General features: G+C 41.4%; 2 protein-coding genes across 2 annotated transcripts in view; one reads left to right on the top strand and one right to left on the bottom strand.

Annotated features, from left to right (window-relative positions):
• The window catches only part of PALM2 (paralemmin 2), a 476431-nt gene that overhangs the window by 430407 nt on the left and 22276 nt on the right, over nt 1-23748 (bottom strand). The gene's annotated exons all lie outside the window — the stretch shown is intronic.
• PTPN3 (protein tyrosine phosphatase, non-receptor type 3) overlaps nt 7356-23748 on the top strand; it is a 160812-nt gene continuing 144419 nt past the window's right edge. Inside the window, exon 1 of the mRNA XM_011954591.1 lies at nt 7356-7475. Within this exon, the coding sequence (XP_011809981.1) occupies nt 7430-7475 (46 nt within the window). The 5' untranslated portion in view covers nt 7356-7429. The remainder of the gene's footprint in view (nt 7476-23748) is intronic.

Below are 23748 nucleotides of genomic sequence, written 5' to 3'. Positions count from 1 at the left end.
TTAATGAAAAGCAACAAACAAGGTAAAAATAAAGATATGTAAAATACTATTTTTTCCTCTTAATCTTTTAAAGTATGCATGACCATTGAAAGCAAAAATTATAGGATTGTCTGGTGGGGTTTTTGACATATGCAGATGTAATAAATATGATACCTATAAAATAAAAGGAGAAGGGTAAAGAGAACTATTGATTGTAAGGTTTCTACATTTTACTTAAAGTAGTAAAATACTAATTCTAAATATACTGTAAAAGTTTAGGTATGTACGCTATACTCCCTAGAGCAAATGCTAAAAAATAAGTAAGTAAAGAAACAAATGAGATACAAAAAATATATAGCCAGAAAGTCAATTGATAAATTGAAATAAAATACTAAGTCAACTTAAATAATCCAAAAAGGGGGGGGGCAGGAAAAGGGGAACCCCAGTGCAAAAAACTAGAAGAGCAAACAGAAAATAAGTAATAAAACAGCAGACCTAAATCCAAAAATACCAATAATCATACTAAATGTAAATGGTCTAAACACAGCAATCCCAGCACTTTGGGAGGCCAAGAGGGGCGGATCACGAGGTCAGGAGATCAAGACCATCCTGGCTAATATGGTGAAACCCCGTCTCTACTAAAAAATACAAAAAACTAGCTGGGCGAGGTGGCGGGTGCCTGTAGTTCCAGCTACTCGGGAGGCTGAGGCAGGAGAATGGCATAAATCTGGGAGGCAGAGCTTGCAGTGAGCTGAGATCCGGCCACTGCACTCCAGTTTGGGTGACAGAGCGAAACGCCATCTCAAAAAAAAAAAAAAAACAGGTCATGGGGCATGGTGGCTCACACCTGTAATCCCAGCACTTTGGGAGGCTGAGGCAGGGAGATCACCTGAGGTCAGAAATTCAAGACCAGCCTGGCCAACATGGTGAAACCCTGTCTCTACCAAAAATACAAAAATTAGCCAGGCATGATGGCATGAGCCTGTAATCCCAGCTACTAGGGAGGCTGAAGCAGGAGAATCACTTGAACTCAGGAGGCAGAGCTTGCAGTGAGAGGAGATTGCACCACTGCATTCCAGCCTGGGAGACAAGAGCAAGACTCCTTCTCAAAAAAAAAAAAAAATAGAGGTCGTCAGACTGGATTTTTTAAAAAGAACCTACTCTGTACTGTCTATAAGAAACCGACTTAAATTATTTATTTTTTAGAGACCAAATCTTGCTATTTTGCTCAGGCTAGCCTTGAGCTCCAGGGCTCAAAGGATCCTCCTGCCTCTGCCTTCCAAGTAGGTGGGATTATAGGCACACACCACAGCACCTAGAAAAGAAAAAAAAATTAAACATAGAGATATAGATAGGTCAAAAGTAAAAGAATAGGAAAACATATACCAGAACAGTAATCAAAACAAAGCTGGCTGGGCACAGTGGCTCACACCTGTAATCCCAGCACTTTGGGAGGCTGAGGTGGGAGAATCTCTTGAAGCCAGCAGTTTGAGACCAGGCTGGAAAATGTAGTGAGACCCTGTGTCTACAAAAGATTTAAAAATGAGCCAGGCATAGTGGTGCACACCTCTTCCTCCCCTCTTCCTCCCCATCACCCTACCCCTCATGCCCAGCATGCAAAGAATGGTTCTGTCTTCACTAGATTTTTCCCCAGGTCTGTTATGCAAATCACTTGAGCCCAGGAGGCCAAGGCTTTAGTGAGCTGTGATCACACCACTGCACTCCAGCCTGAGCAAGAGAGCAAGACGCTGTCTCAAAAAACAAAAAACAAAAACAAACAAACAAACAACAAAAAAACAGCTAATATGGCTATGCTAACATCAGATAGAGTAGACATCAGAACAAAGAATATTACCAGGTATAAAGGAGGGACATTACATAATAATAAAAGTGTCAATGGGTCACTTTAACCAGGAAAAGGAAGACACCACAATCCTAAAAGCACATGTACTTAAAACAGATCCTGAAAATACATGAAGCAAAAAAATAATAATAGAATGGAAAGGAGAAATAGATGAATCTACAATCCTACTTGGAGGGTTCCACATTTCCCTCTCAGAAATTGATAGAATAAGCACAGAAAATTGGTAAGGATGTGGTAAGACTGAACACTCTCAAACCAGTTAATTTTTTTTTTTTTTTTTTTTTGAGACAAAGTCTCACTCTGTCACCCAGGCTGGAGTGCAGTGGTGAGACTTCGGCCCACTGTAACCTCTGTCTCCCAGGTTCAAGCAATTCTCCTGCCTCAGCCTCCTGAGTAGCTGGGATTACAGGTGTCTACCACCATGCCCAGCTAATTTTTGTATTTTTTGTAGAGATGGGGTTTCACCACGTTGGCCAGGCTGGTCTCAAACTCCTAGCCTCAAGTGATCCACCCACCTTGGCCTCCCAATGTTGGGATTACAAGCGTGAGCCACCAAGCCCGGCCTCAATCAACTTAATCTGATTGACATTTTTAGAACATGCCACCCAACAACAGAAGAATATACATTGTTTTTCAGTTCACATGGAACATTCAACAAGATAGTTGATATTCTAGGCCATGGAATAAAAGTTAACAAATTTAAAAGAGTTGAATTCAGACAAATTGTGAATAATATTCTACTATTCTACTACCATATTAGTACAGATGGTTACTGACTTCCAGTGATTGACTTAAGATTTTCAACTTCACAATAACGTGAAAGCAATATGCATTTAGGAGAAACCATCCTTTAAATTTGCAATTTTGATCTCTTTTCAGGCTAGCAATATGCAGCATATTTTCTCACAAGGCAAGGCAGCGGCAGCAAGCCACAGCTCCCAATCAGGCATGCAATCACCAGGGTAAACAACAGATTCTCAACCATGAATTGTGTTACCAGACTGCATTGGGCCATTCTTGCATTGCTATGAAGACATACCTGAGATTGAGTAATATATAAAGAAAAGAGTTTTAATTGGCTGTTGGTTCCACAGGCTGTAGAGGAAGCATGATGCTGGCATCTGCTCAGCTTCCAGGGAAGCATCAGGAAACTTACAATCATGGCGGAAGGCAAAAGTGGAGCCTGCATGTCACATGGCCGGAGCAGCAGGAAGAGAGAGAGGGGAAAGTGCCACTCACTTTTAAACAACCAGATCTCACAAGAACTCTCTCAATATACAACACCAAGGGGGGATGGTGCTAAACCATTCATGAGAACTTAGCTCCGTGATCCAATCACTTCCTATCAGGCCCCAACTCCAACATTGGGGATTACAATTTGACATGCAATTTGGGCAGGGAAGCAGATCCAAACCATGTCATAAATGATTTTGCCCAACTATAGGCTATGTAAGTGTCCTGAGCATGTTTATGTTAGGCTAGGCTAAGCTATGATGCTCAGTAGGTTAGGTGTATTAAACGCATTTTCAACTTATGCATTTTCAACTCACGATGGGTTTACTGGGACATACCCCCATTGTAAGTCCAGAAGTATCTGTATTTGTACAGGCAAAAAAATATGGAAGATTTCTTATGACCTTCATTGGTACGTGGGTTGGGGTATTAGAGGAGCTGTTTACTTTCTGCCATACACTTTTGTATTTCAACAGTTAATAAGGTCTATCTATTATTTTGAAATCAGAAAATAGTCCTGGGGGCTTTCTATTCTCACTGCTTGACAGGTATAGACACGTTTTTCTTCATCAGTAACTCAGATCTCTCAAGTTTCCCCCTGGCTTGGAACACTTAACTCGCTAGACTATTGGGACCCATGATTCCAGTACTGTTAAAACTCAATGCCCTTTGGGTACACTCAAGCACAAAGATGGAAACAATAAACATGGGGATTCCAAAAAAGGGAAGGGGAGGGGAGGAAAGGTTGAAAACCTACCTATTGGGTACTATGTTCACTACCTGAATCATTAGAAGTCCAAACCTCAGCATCATACAATATATCCAGGTAACAAACCTACACATGTACCCCCTGAATCTAAAAAGTAAAAACAGGCCAGGTGCAGTAGTTCACACCTGTAATCCCAGCACTTTGGGAGGCCAAAGCGGGTGGATCACCTGAGGTCAGGAGTTCAAGGCCAGGCTGGCCAACACAGTGTACTAAAAATACAAAAATTAGCCAGGTGTGGTAGTGCATGCCTGTAATCCCAACTACTTGGGAGGCCAAGGCATGAGAATCACTTGAAACTGGGAGGCAGAAGTTGCAGTGAGCCAAGATCGCACCACCGCACTCCAGCCTGGGCAACAGAGCCAGACCCTGTCTCAAAAAAAAAAAGAAAAAGAAAAAGAAAAAAACACAAACGAATCAAAACAAGAAATCCAATGCCCTCAGCTCCCTTCATCTCACTGCCTCTCTTGGTTCATGCCTCGTTTCTGGCAGCAGGTGGCCATCACCTTCTCCAAACCAAGAACCAAAATCATGGTTCTCATGTCAGGCTTTATGTATTTTTTTCATTAACTGACTTCTCCTTTACTGATTTAGGCTGGGGAAAAATCAGTTATGTGAATTTTCCTCTTGTTTGAATTATGTAGAAACCAGGAATGTACTCCACTTGTGAGTAGAAAGAACAGAACTTTGTGTCAGAGATCTAGATTTAAATCACAGTCCTGTCACTTACCAGCTGTGTGACTTTGGGCAGTTTATTTTATTCTCTGGGCCTCACTTTTCCCATCTGTAAAATGATTGGAGAGAGACTAAAATGATACACTTGCAAACACGGTAGTCATACATCTTCTCCTTCTCCATCCACCAAGGAAAGTTCTGTCTTTCCTTGGGGAAAGGAAAGGGAAAGGGGAAGGAGAAGGAGAAGAAAAAGAAGAGCTGGGAGCAGTGGCTTACGCCTGTAATCCCAGCACTTTGGGAGGCTGAGGCAGGCAGATCACCTGAGGTCAGGAGTTCGAGACCAACCTGGTCAACATGGTGAAATCCCATCTCTACTAAAAATACAAAAATTAGCTGGGTGTGATGGTGGGCACCTGTAATCTCAGCTACTCAGGAGGCTGAGGCAGGAGAATGACTTGAACCTGAGAGGCAGAGGTTGCAGTGAGCCGAGATAGTGCCACTGCACTCCAGGCTGGATGACAGAGTGAGATTCTGTCTCAAAAAAAAAAAAAAGAGAAAAGAAAAAAGAAAAAAAAAGAAGAAAAGAAAGAAAAAGAAAAAAGAATGTTAGAGGAAACTGAAACAGGAATGTTTATTTATTTAAAACCAAGTTAGCTTGAAAGATTTGGACTGTGAGTTTGGACTGGGGAAAGAGAAGCTGGGTGTGAGATAGTTGACTGGATGAATGGATGGTTGATAGATGAGAGACAGAACAAATAGGAAGGGAAGGGGAGGAGAAAGGAAAGAGAAGATAAAAGAAGAAAGAGGAGAGAGTTTATGTAATGATATACTCTCTTCAGTCCTTTTTTAAGAGACACAAGTAAAAGTTCAAATTATTTTGCAATGCCAGATTGCCATTTCTCAGCATGCAATAGTGCCTAGAAGAGGCCACTGAGTAATGCTAATTTTGTATAGGCCACAGAGGAATAACCCTTTTAGCTCTCACAGAGGTAGAGAAGGTCCAATGAGATCATAGATACAAAATTATAATTGTTTTATTATTAAGTTTCTTTTGGCTTTCCAGTTGAATCTGAGCTCTGATCAGTTACCCAATGTTGTGAACACCAAATAGCTTGGGTAATAGGGAAATTGTAGAATCATATAGTCTTTGCTTAGATCTTTGAGGAAGGTACAAGTGTCACCTTACACATCTTTTAATCAGCCAAGCCCTACTGCACTGGTTTTGATCATGGGATCTCTCTTAGCCTTCATCCCACTGTAAGGCCAAACTCTCCTTTCTCTTATTCTCTCACTAGACTGAACATTTTAAGGAAGGGATGTTGCTGCTCATCTCTGTGTACCCCCACCCGATAGGAATCTGAAACATGCTAGGCAAATAAATTTGGGACATTACGAGTCATTAACAGATGTTCTCTGCGTCTGTCTCTGTCTCTGTCTCACTCTTTCTCTCTCACACAAACACACACATACTCAATGGCTTGAACTTATACACAAACCTGGGGGGAAAGGGAAGAGGGGCAGATCCCTAAGCTGCATGAGAAAACCTGGAGTTGACTAAGTTTCTGCCATCAGGAGGAATGAATGCCCAAGAAAGGGTTTAAAGTTACAGAAAAATATGACCAGGTACAGTGGCTCATGCCTGTAATCAGCACTTTGGGAGGCCGAGGCAGGTGGATCACAAGGTTAGGAGTTCGAGACCAGCCTGGCCAATACGGTGAAACCCCGTCCCTACTAAAAAAAAACAAAAATTAGCCGGGTGTGGTGGTGTGCACCTGTAGTCCCAGCTACTCAGGAGGCTGAGGCAGGAGAATCACTTGAACCCAGGAGGCGGAGATTGCAGTGAGCTGAGATAGCGCCGCTGCACTCCAGCCTAGGTGATAGAATGAGACTCCATCTAGAAAGAAAGAGACAGAGAGAGAGAGAAAGAGAGAGAGAGAGAAAACTAACTTGGTTTTACAGATCTGAATTCTGAACCCCAAAATTCATACTCACTACAAGTGTTTGTTGAATGAATGAATGAATGAATGAATGAATGAATGAATGAATGTGGGTAGGGAGATTCTGCTGCAGCAAGCTCTTGGTGGAGCAGTCTCGGCTGCTCTCCAAGGAAAATGGTAATTACGAAAAAGCGCATCTACTTTTTAGTCCTTTCTTGGCCACTTATTATCTGTGGTTCCTTGAGTAGGTTACAAATTTCTTGGAACTTCAGTTTTTTGGTTTGTAAAGTGGGGATAATGATACCTGATCTGACCTCCTTACAATGTTATCATGAGGTTCAAGTAAGATAACATATATGAAGGTACTTTATATGAGATTATAATAAGGGCATGGGAATCACTCCTATCTTGCGGTCCAAGAAGCAAGAGAAAAGTAAATGAACTCAAGGGTCAGAGTTCCATGGTACCCCTCTTGTCAACCAAACTGTTTTTCTAGAACTGGCAAGGAGCAGCAACGTTTTCCCTGGAACCACATCACATCAGTGTTAACTGGTGGATATCAATGATCACACTCTCAACATCAGCAAAGAACACTTCTTTAGGAAGAAATTCTCGGGACATGAAACAGATTTATTTTCATTGTGAAATTGTCTGCCTGCTATGTGACAACAAGCTAAGCTCGGGGTGACTATTCCTGTAAAACACGTCCTGCGCTTAGCGCTGCTATTATGAGGTGAACAGACACGGCAAAGAATCAATTAAAACTCTGACACATTAAATGGAGCTCCAAGACCTGTTTCACAGGTTTCCCCAAAGGAAAATAATCATGTTACATTACACTTTGGAAGCCAATTGAGGCAAGATTTCTGAGACAAGTTCTGAGGTTTCCAAGGCAGACTTTAGCTTTTCTAAATCATTTTTTAAGTGCTATGTAAAGGATTACAGTATTCAATTCTCCAGTAGTCCAACGGCATCATGGTGGAGCAAGAGGGATTATCCTGTGGGCATCCTCCGGAAAACTGTAAGTTCCTTTCAAAAACTGCATTTAAAGAAATGATGAAAATATTACAGTGCTTACATTTCTGCCCATTTTGAAGTGAAAGCCAACATTAAGGAAGGAAAATCAGAGGAATATTATATTAAAATTGAAATTCCTTTCTATGTTTATAACATGGCTCTAATACAAAAAGAGGCAGCCATTGCATAGGAACTCCCTTTTAGGAGAAATTCTGGAATTTCAGGAAGTCTCACAAAAAGTGAATGACAGGGCTAATGGTAGAATATGAATAATGTTTGTGGTTATCATGGCTTAAACTACACTTCTATGACAGCAAGTGGGAATGCTAATGATAAGAACAACGTGGTTTTGGCTCATTCAGACATCTGTGTAAACCATCTCTCGCTCTCACTGCCTGAATAACTTCTCTCAACCTGAACAAATAGAAGATTTTGAAGTTCGGGCAGAAGTGCTGCCTACAAATGAGCTTCAGTGGAAATAAAGAATTGAACAGGACCAAAGGAAGTCAAGTGTCAGCAATGATCATTGTTGAGGGACCAGTAAGTCTTGCCAACACAATTGGAATGTCAGGAAGTTATCTGGAGGACTCGGCTAAGCCCTAATCTTTCAGATTAATTCAGAAGCAAAGAACTAGAAAGAAAAGACAACGTGAGAGTAGAGTGTAGATGTCGTAATTCCAAGTCATTTCACCAGGAGAGAGAGAGCCAGGCAGACAGAAAGAAAGAAAAGGAAACCTGGAATATATAGACAAGACTCGACCTGCCCACTCACATGTTCAGCTTTGGTTTAGAGCAGGACATTTTCAGAGGAAATGCTCTCATGGTGCAGGAATCCTTTCAGCTAGGAAAATAAAAATGTTTGACAATTCTGTTCAAGTAATCTGCCCTACATCTTTTCTTTTTAAGTGTAAGGAGTTGAGGAGGGGGTTGGAAACTCCCTTTTTAACCAAGGGTACTACTCACTATAATTTTTTTAGAAAGACCTTTTGGTTCTTTACTTGTTTAAGTTGCTATGTAAATCCTCAAGGACCCCTCTACTACTTGGAAAAATACTTTTTTGCACAATAATATGTACTTGTGTTTGTTAATGCTTTCTTAATCTTTTTAGAACGGAAGCTTTGTAGGCTATTGATGGGGGCTCAGAAAATGCCAGGACCTTGGAGTCTTGGAGTCCTGCCAAGGTCCTTGGGGCTACAAAGAGGAAGGGTGTTGAGCCAGGTCCATGCCCTGCCCTGCACTCTTCCCTTCCCTCAAACGCACACCCCAACCACACTGGGCTTTCATTTGTGACTTCATATTGGGGTTGGGCGGAAGGGAGGGGCAGGGAATATTTCCACAACTTAAAGCAAACAAAAAAATTGAATATCACTAAAATATTCAATCTTCTCATTGACAGAGGGGAATTTAACTTCCCAGAGATTTACAATAAGTTCATCAAAGGCAAGCCAGCAAGAGAAGCCAGGTCTAAGGGGAACTAGTTCTATCATACCTTTTTCCTTTCCCTTTGTTCAAAGGAGTTGGCAAGGTCTTTTCTGCCTTACCTACCCCTACCCACACTTAGCTCTTCTCATATTCAAAGCCTTACATACACCATATCTTCCCTAAGGATAAAGCTGTCTGTAACCCATCCAATCCCACAAACATTTATTGAGCACCTTTGTGCAGCCGTGTGCCAGGTACTGGAGATTCACAAATGACACAGTCCTTGCCCTTGGCTACATATACAGCCTGTTATAATTAAAGACATCGCATCATTGTGCTTTGACAAAAATTGTCTTGAATGTACTGTATTATTGGAACACAAGAGAAAGGAGGGGAAATGGTTTGATAGTTCTTCAAAATGTGAAACAGAATTACTGTGCAACCCCGTAACTCCATTTGCAGGTTTATACCCAAAAGGATTGAAGATCGGTGTACATGGATATGCATACACCATTCACAATGGCCAAAATGTAAAAACAACCCAATGTCCATGAATGGATGGATGGATAAACAAGTTGTATGATATATCCATACAACAGAATATTACTCAGCCATAAAAAGGAATGAAGTTCTCATAAATGTGACCATGTGGATGAACCTTGAAAACATTATGTTAAGTGAAAGAAGCCAGACAAAAGGTCAAATATTATTATTACTCCATGTATATGAAATATCCAGAATAGGCAAATCCATAGAGACAGAAAGCAGATTGGTGGTTGCCAGGGGCTAAGGGAGTAGAGAATGTGGAGTGACTGCTTCATGGTACAGCGTTTCCTTCTGGGGTGGTGAAAGTGCTCTGCAACTAGATAGTTGCAGTATCTCCCAAGTATCAGTTGCACAACATTGTAAATGTACTAAACGTCACAAATTGCTTGTTTAAGTGGTTAATTCTATGTTATTGAATTTCACCTTAATTTTAAAAAGAGAAAGAAAGAAAAAGAGGAAGTAGAGGATGTGTGTCCAGGTGTGGTGGCTCATACCTGTAATCTCAGCAGTCTGAGAGGCCGAGGCAAGCAGATCACTTGAGGCCAGGAGTTCAAGACCAGCCTGGCCAACATGGTGAAACCCCGTCTCTACTAAAAATCCAAAAATTAGCTGGGTTTGGTGGCATGCGCCTATAGTCCCAGCTACTCAGGAGGTTAAGGCGCCAGAATCACTTGAACCTGGAGGCGGAGGCTGCAATGAGCTGAGATCACGCGATTACACTCCAGCCTGAGCGACAGAGGGAAATTCTGTCTCAAAAAAAAGAAAAAAAAAAGGATGTGTAAAAACCAGAAAATAAGCTTACCAGATCAACTGACTATCAGCTCTTGCAAGCCTGGAATGTCTTTGGACTTTATTTATTCTGGGAGAAGTGGGAGAGCTAGTAAGGATTTTTAAGCAGGAACATGACTGGATCAAGTCTATATTTTACACTGAATTTTTTTAGGGGAGGCTGAAAACAGCAGGGAGGTTCCTGGACCCAGTGAAACGACATGTGGAGTCTGCCAGCCAGTGAATGATCATAAAGAATGTACCAGAATTTGAAATACCTGCCTGATCCTGTTTCAGTTAAGTCGTTGTAACGATCTTTCACAAAATTCAAACTCAGGAATATTAACTGGGATGAGAAATACGAATCACAACTCTTTTCAAATTGATTTTTAAAATACCATAAGCCCATCTTTTCGCACATCCTACCAGCTTTGGCATCCCACAGAGCTTTTAAAGTAAAATTAACCCACTTCATCTTCCTCCAAAGATTACTCATAAAGACCTGTCTTTGAACAAATACTTCTTCAAGTAAGCTTGTTTTTTATTAGAGCAAAATGCAATCCAAAAAAAGGTTTAGAAAAAGAGCTATGATCCACGATTAATACATTTATTTTTCTCAGTCTCAATTTTAGTCATTTCAGCATGTCCAAAACTACTGCACACTAACCTTTTTTTTTTTGGAGACGGAATCTCGTTCTTGTCGTCCAGGCTGGAGTGCAGTGGCGCCATCTTGGCTCACTGTAACCTCGGCCTCCCGGGTTCAAGCGATTCTCCTGCCTCAGCCTCCCGAGTGCCTCAGCCTCCCAAGTAGCTGGGATTACAGGCGCAAGCTACTACGCCCAGCTAATTTTTTTTTTTTTCTTTTTTTTTAGTAGAGACGTGGTTTCACCATGTTGGTCAGGCTGGTCTCAAACTCCTGACCTCAGGCAATCCACCCGCCTCGGCCTCCCAAAGTGCTGGGATTACAGGGGTGAGCCACCGCGCCCGGCCACACTAACTTTTCAAGAGAGCCAAGAGTTCGATCAGTAGCGGGAGCGGAGAGCGGACCCCAGAGATCCCTGAGCAGCCCCCACCGCCGCCGCCGGCGCTAGTTACCATCACACCCCGGGAGGAGCCGCAGCTGTCGCAGCCGGCCCCAGTTACCATCACCGCAACCTTCAGCAGCAAGGCCGAGACCCAGCAGCCGCCCGCCGTCCCCGCCCTCAGCGCCGGTGACACAACGCCAGGCACTACGGGCAGCGGCGCAGGAAGCGGTGGCCCAGGCGGCTTCACATCAGCGGCACCTGCCGGCGGGGACAAGCAGGTCATCGCAACTAAGGTTTTGGTAATAGTAAAATGGTTCAACATAAGAACGGATATGGTTTCATACAGGAAAGACATCAAGGAAGATATATTTGTACCCCAGACTGCCAAAAAGAAGAATAAACCCCAGGAGGTACCTTCGCAGTGTAGGAAATGGAGAGACTGTGGAGTCTGATGTTGTTGAAGGAGAAAAGGGTGCGGAGGCAGCACATGTTATAGGTCCTGGTGGTCTTCCAGTTCAAGGCAGTAAATATGCAGCAGACCGTAACCCTTATAGATGCTATCCATGTCATAGGGGTCCTCCACTCAATTACCATCAAAATTACAGGAGTAGTGAGAGTAGGGGAAAGAAAGAGGGACAGGAGAGCGCTCCCAAAGGCCAGGCTCAACCACGCTGGCCCTACCGCAGGCGACGGTTCCCACCTTCCTACATGCGAGACCCTATGGGCGTGGGCCACGGTATTCCAACCCTCCTGTGCAGGGAGAAGTGATGGAGAATGCTGACAACCAGGGTGCGGGAGAACAAGGTAGATCGGTGCGGCAGAGTATGTATCAGGGATATAGACCACGATTCCGCAGGGGCCCTCCTTGCCAAAGACAGCCTAGAGAGGACGGCAATGAAGAGGATAAAGAAAATCAAAGAGGTGAGACCCAAGGTCAGCAGCCACCTCAACGTCGGTACCGCCGCAACTTCAATTACCGATGCAGATGCCCAGAAAACCCTAAACCGACCGGGCATGGTGGCTCATGCCTGTAATCCCAGCACTTTGGGAGGCCGAGGTAGGTGGATGACCTGGGGTCAGGAATTCGAGACCAGCCTGGCCAATATGGTGAAACCCTGTCTCTACTAAAAATACAAAAATTAGCCAGGCATGGTGACAGGCCCCTGTATGTAGTTCCAGCTACTCGCAAGGCTGAGGTAGGAGGGTCGCCTGAACTCGGGAGGCAGAAGTTGCAGTGAGCAGAGGTCGCGCCATCGCACGCCAGCCTGGGGGACAAGAGCGAGGATCCGTCTCAAAAAAAAGAAAAAGAAAAACAGAAAAGAAAAGAAAAGAAAACCCTAAACCACAAGATGGCAAAGAGACAAAAGCAACCGATCCACCAGCTGAGAATTCGTCAGCTCTGGAGGCTGAGTAGGGCGGGGCTGAGTAAATGCCGACTTACCATCTCTACCATCACCCAGTTTAGTCATCCAACAAGAAGAAATATCAAATTCCAGCAATAAGAAATGAACAAAAGATTGGAGCTGAAGACCTTAAGTGCTTGCTTTTTGCCCATTGACCAGATAAATAGAACTATCTGTATTATCTAAGCAGCATGGGGTAAGCAGCATGGGGTTTTTATTATTTTTACCTAAAGACGTCTCTTTTTGGTCATAACAAATGTGTGTTTCTTTTTTTATGCCTGTTTTTTTCTCAATACGCCTTTAAAGGTTTTTAAATTGTTTCCTCTCTGGTCAGGTTGAGATTTTTAATAACTTCATTTTTAATTTGTAATAAAAGTTTACAACTTGATGTTTTCAAAAACGTCAACAAACTGCAAGCACCTGTTAATAAAGGTCTTAACTAATAATAATAAAGAGCCAATGGGATTACTTTGTACAGAGAATAAAAATCTGAATGAAACCAGAATGAAAATCTAATCTGTTCCATACTTCCTGAAGTAGCAAATTCAATGGAACTGACCAGAACCATACAGAATCTATCAAATCAAACTTTAAAGGGGATTCCAAAAAATCTCCGTCTTGTAGTTAACATACCTGCCAGCTCGCTTCCATTAGTCTTTTGAGAATGGCCAACTAGACTGACAGAAAGCCCAGGACTGAGGGGTTTCCTGGACTTTCAGTGCTAAGATCGGAACATTTGGGTACCCAGTTTCACTCCCACCAAAATCCCTTCTAAAATTCTTAGACATAAGACTCATTTCATTTGGAAAGTAAAAATTAACAGCAGAAATGAAGAGGAAAGAGAGAAACTCAGGCATTCTTTGGTATCCATAATGTGGAACGAAATACATTCCAAGAGGTAGAATACATTTCAATTGAGTTCTCATACTCACAACTCCAAACCTGTGTCCTATTACAGTGACGTAGCTTTCAGGCAGAATGCAAGGGATTTTTTTTTAACCTCCATATCAATCACTTGGCAAATGTCTAGTGAGGTCCTACCATGTGCCAGACTGAGGATCAAGTGTTGGGATCCAGAGATGAAAATGTACCAGCCTGGCCTAGGGAGATGCTCGCAGGCTAGAGGCCAAGCAGAGTGGATGTACTAACAACCATATCTCACATGATGTAATTAATATAAGTAGAGCTCCCAGCTTCTAGGAGCCTGACCATGCATTATCTCTCATTCTCAAAACTACACCTGAAGGTAGATGTTATTATCCTCATTTTAAAGATTAAAAATAAAACCAAAACTGAAGCCCAAAGAGGTTATAGAATTTGCCCAAGACCCCCCAGCTAATAGTGGCAGCAAGTGGGTGTAAACCAAGATTTTGAGCAAGAACCAACTGATTCCAACAGCTCTGCCTTTTCTGCTATTCCCATGACCCTTTTGACATGATCAGGGTTAATAAGATCAAGGCCATCCAGATTTCTGACCTTAGCCCAGCTTGTCTTAGCCCTTCATCAGAGAGCACCCTACCTATACCCTGAGCTGACAGCAAAATTGCCAGGTTTTCAACATTCATGCTATGGCAGGGGCAGGAAGGGGGTGGGAAAAGCTAGATATTATTGAGGTTTAACTAGTGGACACTTGAAAACTGCTGTTGGGGTTGGATTGAGATGACATCTACAGAAGAAAACATTGGCGAAAAGCTTCATGACATTGGATTTGGCAATGGTTTCTTGGATAAGACATAAAAGGCACAGGCAACAAAAGCCAAAATAGACAAATTGGGCTTTGTCAAAACGAAAAACTTTTGTGCATTAAAAGACACTCTCAATAGAGTAAGAAGGCAACTCAGACAATGGGATAAAATATCCGCAAATCACGTATCTGATAAGGCATTAATATCCAGAATTTATAGAGAACTCATAAAACTCAACAACAATAACAAAACAACCCAATTCAAAAATAGGCAAAGTGCTAGAATAGACATTTCTCCAAAGAAGATATATCAATAGCCAATAAGGACATGAAATGCTGCTAAACATTACTAATTATTAGGAAAATACAAACCAAAATCACAATGAGATATCATTTCACACCCGTTAGAATGGATATTGTTTTAAACCCAGAAAATGACACGTTAGGAAAAGGATGTGGAGAAATGAGAATCCCTGTGCATTGCTGGTGGGAATGCAAAATGATGCAGGTGCAATGGAACATAGTACAGCACTCCCTCAAGAAATTAAAAACAGAATTGCCATATGATCCAACAATCTCACTTTTGGCTGTATTCCCAAAAGAATTGAAAGAAGAAAGACATATTGATATAACATGTTCATAGCAGCATCATTCACAATACCTAAAAAATAGAAGCAACTGGAGTGCCTATCAACAGATGAATAAATAAAGAAAACATGCTATATTCATAAATGGAATAGTATTCAGCCTTAAAAGAGAAGGAAATTCTGACACATGCTTCAACATGGATGAACCTTGAAAACATGCTAAGTGAAATAAGGCAGTCGCAAAAAGACAAATATTATATGATTCCACTTACGTGAGTAGTCAAGTTCATGGAGACAGAAAGTAGAATGGTGGTTGCCTAGGGCTGATGGAAGTTGGGGAATGAGGCAATGTTGTTTAATGGGTACAGAATTTTAGTTTGGGATGATAAAGTTCTGGAGATGGGTGGTGGTTAGTGATGATGGTGGCACCACAAAGTGAATGAACTCAATGCCATTGGACTATAACTTACAAATGGTTACACTAGTAAATGTTATCTTATGAATATTTTACCACAATAAAATAAAGAAAGACGGGCCAGACATGGTGGCTCGCACCTATAATCCCAGTGCTTTGGGAGGCTGAGACAAGATAAATGCTTGAGGCCAGAGTTCAAGACCAGCTTGAGCAACATAGTGAGATGCCCATCTCTACAAAAAATAAATAAATAAGAAAAGATGGTATGCAGAGCATATGCATCCAGTAACTATAAATCCCCACCCCAACACATTCCATTTCATATGCTTTTAAAAAATCTATTAGATGACGCATTGTTGTTTAATAGGTATATAGTTTCAGTTTTGCAAGATGAAAGTTCTGTGGATGGTTATTGGTGATGGTTGCACAACAATGTGAATGTACTTGACACATTAAACCATACACTTAAGTGCTTAAGGTGGTAAACTTTATACTACATGTATTTTACCAATTAAAAAATGTTTTAATTCATTAGAAGTCTAGAAAGCAAGAACCATTGCTACCAACCCACCAGAAATGATGAGGAGTTTCTGAATGATAGAGAATAGATAGGAATGGACTGAAGGAAAAACAGGAATAAAGGAGCCTTTGCTAGAAATACAAGAATTCCTGCTGCGAAAAAGGATCAAGGAGGAGCAGGAACGATTTTCCGGGAAATTAACTGGGGCACAGTCTCTGACAGTGGTTCTCAGACTTGAATGGGCATCAGTATCACCTGAAGGGATGGTTAAAGCACAGATTGCTGTGCCCCAGCCCAGAGTTTCTGATCCAGCTGGTCTGTGGTGGAGCCTGAGAATTTGCATTTCTAATAAGTTCCCTGGTGGTGCTGATGCAGCTGATTCAGAGACCAAGATTTGAGAACCACTTTGAGAAGCTGCTGGACCTGCAACCCTTCTTTCTCCTTCATGTGCCATGACAGACAGAGAGCAGCGTCTCTCCCAAGTGGAAGTGCTGAGTATAGATACAGAGGTCCCAGGTTCCTAGAAAATTCAAGGGGTAGAAGACAAGGAATCCTCATACCAGAGAAAAACTACCAACACGCAGCCTGTCCTCCCCCACGATGATGGGAGGCATTTACTTGGACCATATCTACAATAATCATAAGCTTAACAGAGATTTCTAAAGTCAAAGAAGAGTAGGCAGCCAGGAGTAGCCAAATATTTAAGGAAAGTCAATATCAGAGAACAGCACCAATATCAAGAAAGAAAATTGACACACAAGGAAGTAGAATTAAGATGATTAAATATGTACAACTAATACTTTCAGACTCTAGAGGCACACATATACACACACACAAGCAAGAATAAGGAGGAGGGGGAGAAGGAAAAGGAAAAGAGGCTATTATACACACACAGAGATTTGAATTTTTTTAGACATAACATATATATATATATATATATATATATATGCACTAACATTAACAACACAGCTCAGTGAATGTTTGTTTACACTCTATATACCCTTGACATGACCATCCCAATCAAGATAAAGAATATATCCAGCCCTCCCAAAGGCTTCTTTCCCAAATAAAAACTGCCAAAGATAAACACTATTTTGCCTTTCCTCACCATTTATCTGTTTTGCCTGTTTTTGAACCTCATATAAGTGAAATCAGAGATCACGTACACTTTCATGTCTAGCTTCTTTTGCTCATCTGTGAGATCGGTCCTCTTTATTGTGCATAGCAAGAGTTTGTCCTTTTTCATTGATATGTAGTATTCCATTGATGAGCACATCACAGTTTACCTTTTGTCTCTACTGTTAATGGATATTTGCATTGTTTCCAGTTTGGCTCTTATAAATGATGCAGCTAAGAATGTTCAAATACATGTCTTTTGCCAAACATTAGAACTCATTTGTCTTGGGTATTTGTCATGTGACATTGTTTGGACATAAGATTTATTCTTGCTAAACTTTAGTAAATGCTGTCCAATAATTGACCAAAATGGCTGTATCCACCATTAAGGCATAAGGATCCCCGTTTGTTCTATATCATTGCCAACACTAGATATTATAAAGCTTTTAATGACAAGTAATGGGGGAGATACCATGTGCTTTTAAATTGCTTAGCCTAATGTATAATGATGTTGAACACCTTTTCATTTGCTTATTAACTATTTGGATGTTCTCCTCTGTGAAGTAATCTTTACAGTTTTTGGCTTATTTTTGAATTAGATGGTATTCCTAATGATTTGTAAGAGTTCTTTATATATTCTGATTATGAGTCCTCTGTCAGATATATGTGTAATGCTAATAGCCCTTATCAGTCTGTGGCTTGCCTTTTCACTCTGTTAATTGTGCCTTTTGATGAATGGAAGTTATTCATTTTACTTATCTATTTTTGACATGTAGTAGTTGTACATGTTCTGAGGGTACATATGATATTTTCATACCTGCACACAATGTGTTATGATCAAACCAGTGTAATTAGGATACCCATCACGTCAAATATTTATCTTTCCTTCCTGTTGGGAACATTACAATTCTTCTAGCTATTGTGAAAAATATACAAGAAACTACTGTTAACTATAATTTCCCTACTTACTATCAAATACTAGAACCTATTCCTTCTCTTTAACCATAAGAGGTTATTCATTTTATTTTATTTTATAATTTTTATTCATTTATTTATTGAGACAGGGTCTCGCTCTGTTACCCAAGCTGGAGTGCAGTGGCACAATCTCTGCTCACTGCAACCTCTGACCCCGGCTCAAGCAATTCTCATTCTTCAGCCTCCCAAGTAGCTGGGATTATAGGCGTGTACCACTATGCCTGGCTCATTTTTCTATTTTTAGTAGAGACAGGGTTTTGCAGTGTTGGCCAGGCTGGTCTTGAACTCCTGGCCTTAAGTTATCCACTCACCTTGGCCTCCCAAAGTGCTGGAATTACAGGCGTGTGCCACCACACCCAGCCAGAAGTTATTCATTTTAATGAAGTCCAACTTATCAAGCTTTTCTTTCATGACTTATACTTTTTTGTATCCTATTTTTAAATCTTTGCTTACCTCAAGATCATGAGCATATCCTGTTATGTTGCCCTTTAGAATCTTCATTATTTTATCCCTTTTATGTCTATGATTCATTACAACTTTTTGTGTATGGTATGAAAGATCTAGCTTTCTTCTTTCTTTTTTTATGGATATCCAGTTGACCCAGCACCATTTAGTGAAAAGTTGACACTTTCTCCACTGTTGCTGTAGAATATTTGTCATAAATCCAATGACCATTTATGGCTGGTATCGTTGCTGGACTCTCTATTCTATTTCCTTTGTCTACTCATTTATCCATGTACCAAACTATCTTGATTGCTATAGCTTTATAAGTTGTTATCAGATGTTAGAAGTCCTCTGTTCATCTTCTTCTATTGCCTTGGCTCTTCTAGGTCCTTTGCTTTCACATAAATTTTATTTATTTATTGAGACAAGGTCTCACTCTGTCACCTATGCTGAAGTGCAGTGGCATGAACACAGCCCACTGCAGTCTCAATCTACTGGGCTCAAGGGATCCTCCTGCCTCAGCCTCCCATGTAGCTGGGACCACAGGTATGTGCCACTAAGGTTGGCTAATTTTTTGACTTTTTTTTTTTGTAGAAATGAGGTACTACTTTGTTGCCCAGGCTGATCTCAAACTCCTGGGCTCAAGAATCCTCCCACCTCAGCCTCCCAAAATGTTGGGATTACAGGAATGAGCCACTGCACATACCTTCACATATATTTTAAAATAAACTTGTCAATTCCACTTTAAAAAAAAAATTGCTGAAATTTTTATGGAGTTTGCATTAAAACTGCAGATCAATTTAAAGTAAATTAATATCTTATCAATATTTTGTCTTCCAATGCATGAACATGATTTATCTCTCAATTTATTTTAGTCTTCCTTACTTTCTCTCAGCAATGTTTGATGGTTGTCAGTGTACTGGTCTTTGAAATCTTTCATTAGATTTATTCCTAAATATTTTGTGCCTTCTGTTGTTATTGTAAATGATATTTAAAATATTTTATTTTCTAGTTTTTTATTGCTAGTGTGTATAATACATGTACAAATGAATTTTGTATATTGACCTTGCATTCACTTCCTTTGCTAAATTTACTTATCAAACACTTTATAAATTTCACATTTTCTTCATATTAAAACATATAATCTGCAAATAAGTTTTATTTCTTCCTTTTCAAGAGTCATAACTTTTTAAAACCCAATTAAGTATAATGTATAAGTAAAAAACTTCACCAATTTTAAGTATACAGCTAAAGGAGTTTTGTCAAAGGTGTACAGTCATGTAACCACCACAATCAAGCTATAGAAAATTTCTATCTCCCAAAAAGTTCTCCTAGTACCTTTCTGCAAAAACAACTAGAGAAAAAGTCATCTTGCTAGCCCCTTCCTGAACGCAGAGGGAAAAGCTTGAGTTAATTAGCACGAGGTTGCAGAATATAGGTCAGCTAGGTTCTCCTGAAGAGGGAGGGTGGCAGGCCAAGATTCTCCATGAAGTTGTTTCCCAATCCTGGTTGCACACTAAAACCAATAGGAGGACTCTCTTAAAATACCACTCCCCGGGCCCAGCCCTTAGAGAGTCTGATTTACTTGATCTGTGATGGAGCCCAGGCATTGGGTACCTCTTAAAAGCCCCTCAAGATGATCCTCATGTGCAACCAAGGCTGAGAACTATTCGACTTTAGAGGAAGTTAATTTTTGCAGGTGGATGGTAGCTTTTTTAAATGGCAAAAAGTCTGTAAAAGCGAGTTGCAGTCGCTCACGCCTGTAATCCCAGCACTTTGGGAAACTGACGTAGGAGGATCGCTTGAGCTCAGGGATTCAAGACCAGCCTGGGCAACATTGTGAAACCCCATTTCTAAAAAAAAAAATTTTTGCTTAATTATCTGGGTGTGGTGGTACACATGTCTGTAGTCCCAGCTACACTGGAAGCTGAAGCAGAAGGATCACTTGAGCCAGAGGGGTCAAGGTTGCAGTGAGCCATGATCATGCCACTGCACCCCAGCCCGGGTGACAAAGTAAGACCCGGTAAAAAAATAATAAAAATAAACTGGCCAGGCAAGGTGGCTTATACCTGTAATCCCAGCATGTTGGGAGGCCGAGGTGGGCGGATCACTTGAGGCCAGGACGCCAGGATTTCGAGACCAGCCTGGACAACACAGCAAAACCCCATCTCTACTAAAAATACAAAAATTAGCCAGCTGTAGTGGTGCATGCCTGTAGTCCCAGCTACTCGGGAGGCAGAGGTAGGAGGATCACTTGAATCAGAGAGGCAAAGGTTGCAGGGAGCCAAGATCGTGCCACTGCACTCCAGCCTGGGCAACAGAGCGAGACTCCATCTCAAAAACAAACCAAAACCAAAACCAAAACACTATATAACTGTCACAAAAGGAAATTACTCAAAAGGAAAAGAATCAGTAATGATCCTATCAGTCTTGCACAGCAAATATTCTCAAGGCTTTGTCCACATGCAGACATAGTTTTACACAATTGTATTCATGTGGCAATGCAACTTAGCTTTTACTTTTTCAGTTACCATTTATTATAAACTTCTTGTTTATATCCCTATACAGGGAGGCAGTTTAGGGTCATGATTCTGAGTGTAGGCTTTGGAGTTAGATAAACCTAGGTTAAAATCTCAGATATTTCACATATGACTAGTGAGTCTTGAGCCAGCTCCTTCATGTATCTGAACTTCAGAGACTCCAGTTGTGAGAGAGGAATAATAGTACCTCCTTCATAGGTTCATTCTGAAGATGGATGTTTGTAAAGGCACAGCAGCAAAACAACTGGCACTCTTCGGGCTTTCAATGAATGGCAACCGGGTTGGTTTGTTTGTTGGTTTTTTTGAGACGGGATCCCACTGTTTCCCAGGCTGGAGTGCAGTGGTGCGATCATAGCTCACTGTAGCCTTGACCTCCTGGGCTCAAGTGATCCTTCCATCTTTGTCTCCTGAGTAGCTGGGACCACAGGTGCACACCATCAGGCACAGCTAACATTTTCATTTTTTGTAGAAACAAGACTTTCTTTATGTTACCCAAGCTGGTCTTGAACTCCTAGGCTCAAGCAATCCTCCCACCTCAGCCTCCCAAAGTGCTGAGATTACAGGTGTGAGCCACCGTGCCCAGCAGCAGTTGTTATTGTCATTGGACCAAGTAGTTATCCACTGAAAAAAGCGTTCTTGTACCAGGTGGTATGCGACCATCAAGCCAGGGAGGTCACTGCAAACAGACCAAGGGGCTGAAAGAGGAAGGAAAGAATCTCATTCATGCTCAGCAACTGGGACTCAGGGACGCTCAGGAAGAGACTTGCAGAAGGCCGCATACACTATGTGTGTGTTTGTGCATGTGTGTACACATTTGTGTAAGCTCTAAAGATCTGGGAGTCTGGGCATGTATGGGGTGAAGTTACCACATCTGAGCATAATTCTGGAAAAGGAGAATTCCAGAGGGACCCCACGTCACCTGTTTCAATGGCCACACAACATAGCAACAAGAGCCGTAAAGAATGAAATGCAGAGCCCAGTTAAAGATATTCTCTTATTTTCTCTCCTTGAGTCTTCAAAGGAGTCCTTGGGAAATATGCCTGGAGGGCCAAGACTTATCAGGAGGTCAGACTCTGAAGACGAAAGAAAAGCATTCTTGTACCAGGTGGTATGCGACTATCAAACCATTTAATCTGACTGTTTAAAAAATGATATAGGCTAGGTGCAGTGGCTTCTGCCTGTAATCCCAGCACTTTGGGAGGCCAAGGCAGGCGGATCACAAGGTCAGGAGATGGAGACCATCCTGGCTAACACAGTGAAACCCTGTCTTTGCTAAAAATACAAAAAATAAGCCGGGTGTGGTGGCACACGCCTGTAGTCCCAACTACTCGGGAGGCTGAGGCAGGAGAATCACTTCAACCTGCGAGGTGGAAGTCGCAGTGAGCCAAGATCGCACCACTGCACTCCAGCCTGGGCAACAAAGAGAGACTCCATCTCAAAAAAGAAATATATATATATATATACACACACATATATATATATATATAAATTTATAGAGAAGCACTATTCCAGGCACTTTAATGAACACAATTAAATAATTTAATCCTCATAACAATCCTATAAAATAGGTACTGCTATTATCCCCATTTTACACGTAAGGAAACTGAGGCTAAGTAAACTTGTCCAAGGTGATACAATAAATGGTAGAATCAGAACTGAAAACCCACAGATCATGTTCTTAATCACCATTGCACCCCAAGCAGGTGAAGTGGGACATATTAATTATATTATAATTAATGTTGAATGGTCTTCACGAAGATACCATGTCATAATTTGCTCAACCATTCCCTTTTGATTTAGTATTTTCCACTTTTAACTTTAATAAACATCTCACACATGTGGCTTTTCACTTGTGTTGAATTATCTCCTTAGGATGGTTTCCTGTGAGTGGCATTCCTTGTCTGAGGGGATAAATCACTTTATAGTTGTTGTTACATGTGGTTGTAGTGTTTTCCAAACAGGCTGCAGTTTACACTGCCACTAGCAGGTACGCGTATATTACTTTCACCACCACCTCGAGCAGTGTGGGTGGAATTATTTGTATAAATAAATATACATTTATAAAAATATTTGTTTAGTGAAATAGCTACAAGGTTGGAAATGTGCAGCATCAGGAGTGCTAGTCAGCTTTTGCTGTGCTTCCAGGAGGTCCTCTTTATTTGAGGCCTCTTTATTCAGCACATCAGCTCACCTGAATCTCGGCCGTCATCCTCCATCAGGCCAGGCCCTGGACTTCCAAACCGTCTGAAACTTTTGAGAGGTGAGGGGCCTACACTTTTGGCCTTTGGTGTATAGCCTGCACTTAATGCCAGAAGACATTGGCTAGGATTTCTTTTCCACTTGACCAGATGGCTTTCCTGCAGGAAACTGTAATGATTTAGAAGCCTAGATAGCTGCCCTCCTGGTCTAGGGTAGGTCCTGAGAGTCTTGCATATTCCCAGGTGTGGTTAACGCTGATGGTCTGCCGTTCACACTTTGAGTAACAAGAACCTAAGACACCTTTATTCCTTAGAAAAATCAGACAGTGAATAAAGTCCAGAGAGTCCCCGTTAAAACTCACTAATTCCAGCTCTGCCACTGACAGGCTTTAGGAACTTCGTCCAGTCATACCCTGTTTAAGTCTCGGTTTCCTCATCTGTAAAATGAAGAGATAAGGCTAGATGCTCCCTGAGTCCTTTCTGTGATTTTCATTTCCATCTTGGAATTCGTTAGCCCATTCATATTAGTTCTATGTAATATTCATTCCACAAATAAAAGGATGAACACAAGCACCCTTGTAAGCACTGGGAGTACCAGGATGAGCAAGCTAGACCTAGTCCTTGCTTTTGTGGA

This window comes from Colobus angolensis, unplaced genomic scaffold (genome assembly GCF_000951035.1).
Source record: "Colobus angolensis palliatus isolate OR3802 unplaced genomic scaffold, Cang.pa_1.0 Scaffold386, whole genome shotgun sequence".
NCBI classification, from domain to species: domain Eukaryota; kingdom Metazoa; phylum Chordata; class Mammalia; order Primates; family Cercopithecidae; genus Colobus; species Colobus angolensis.
The sequence above is the reverse complement of the archived record's forward strand: the minus strand, read 5'-3'. Positions and strand labels throughout refer to the sequence as shown.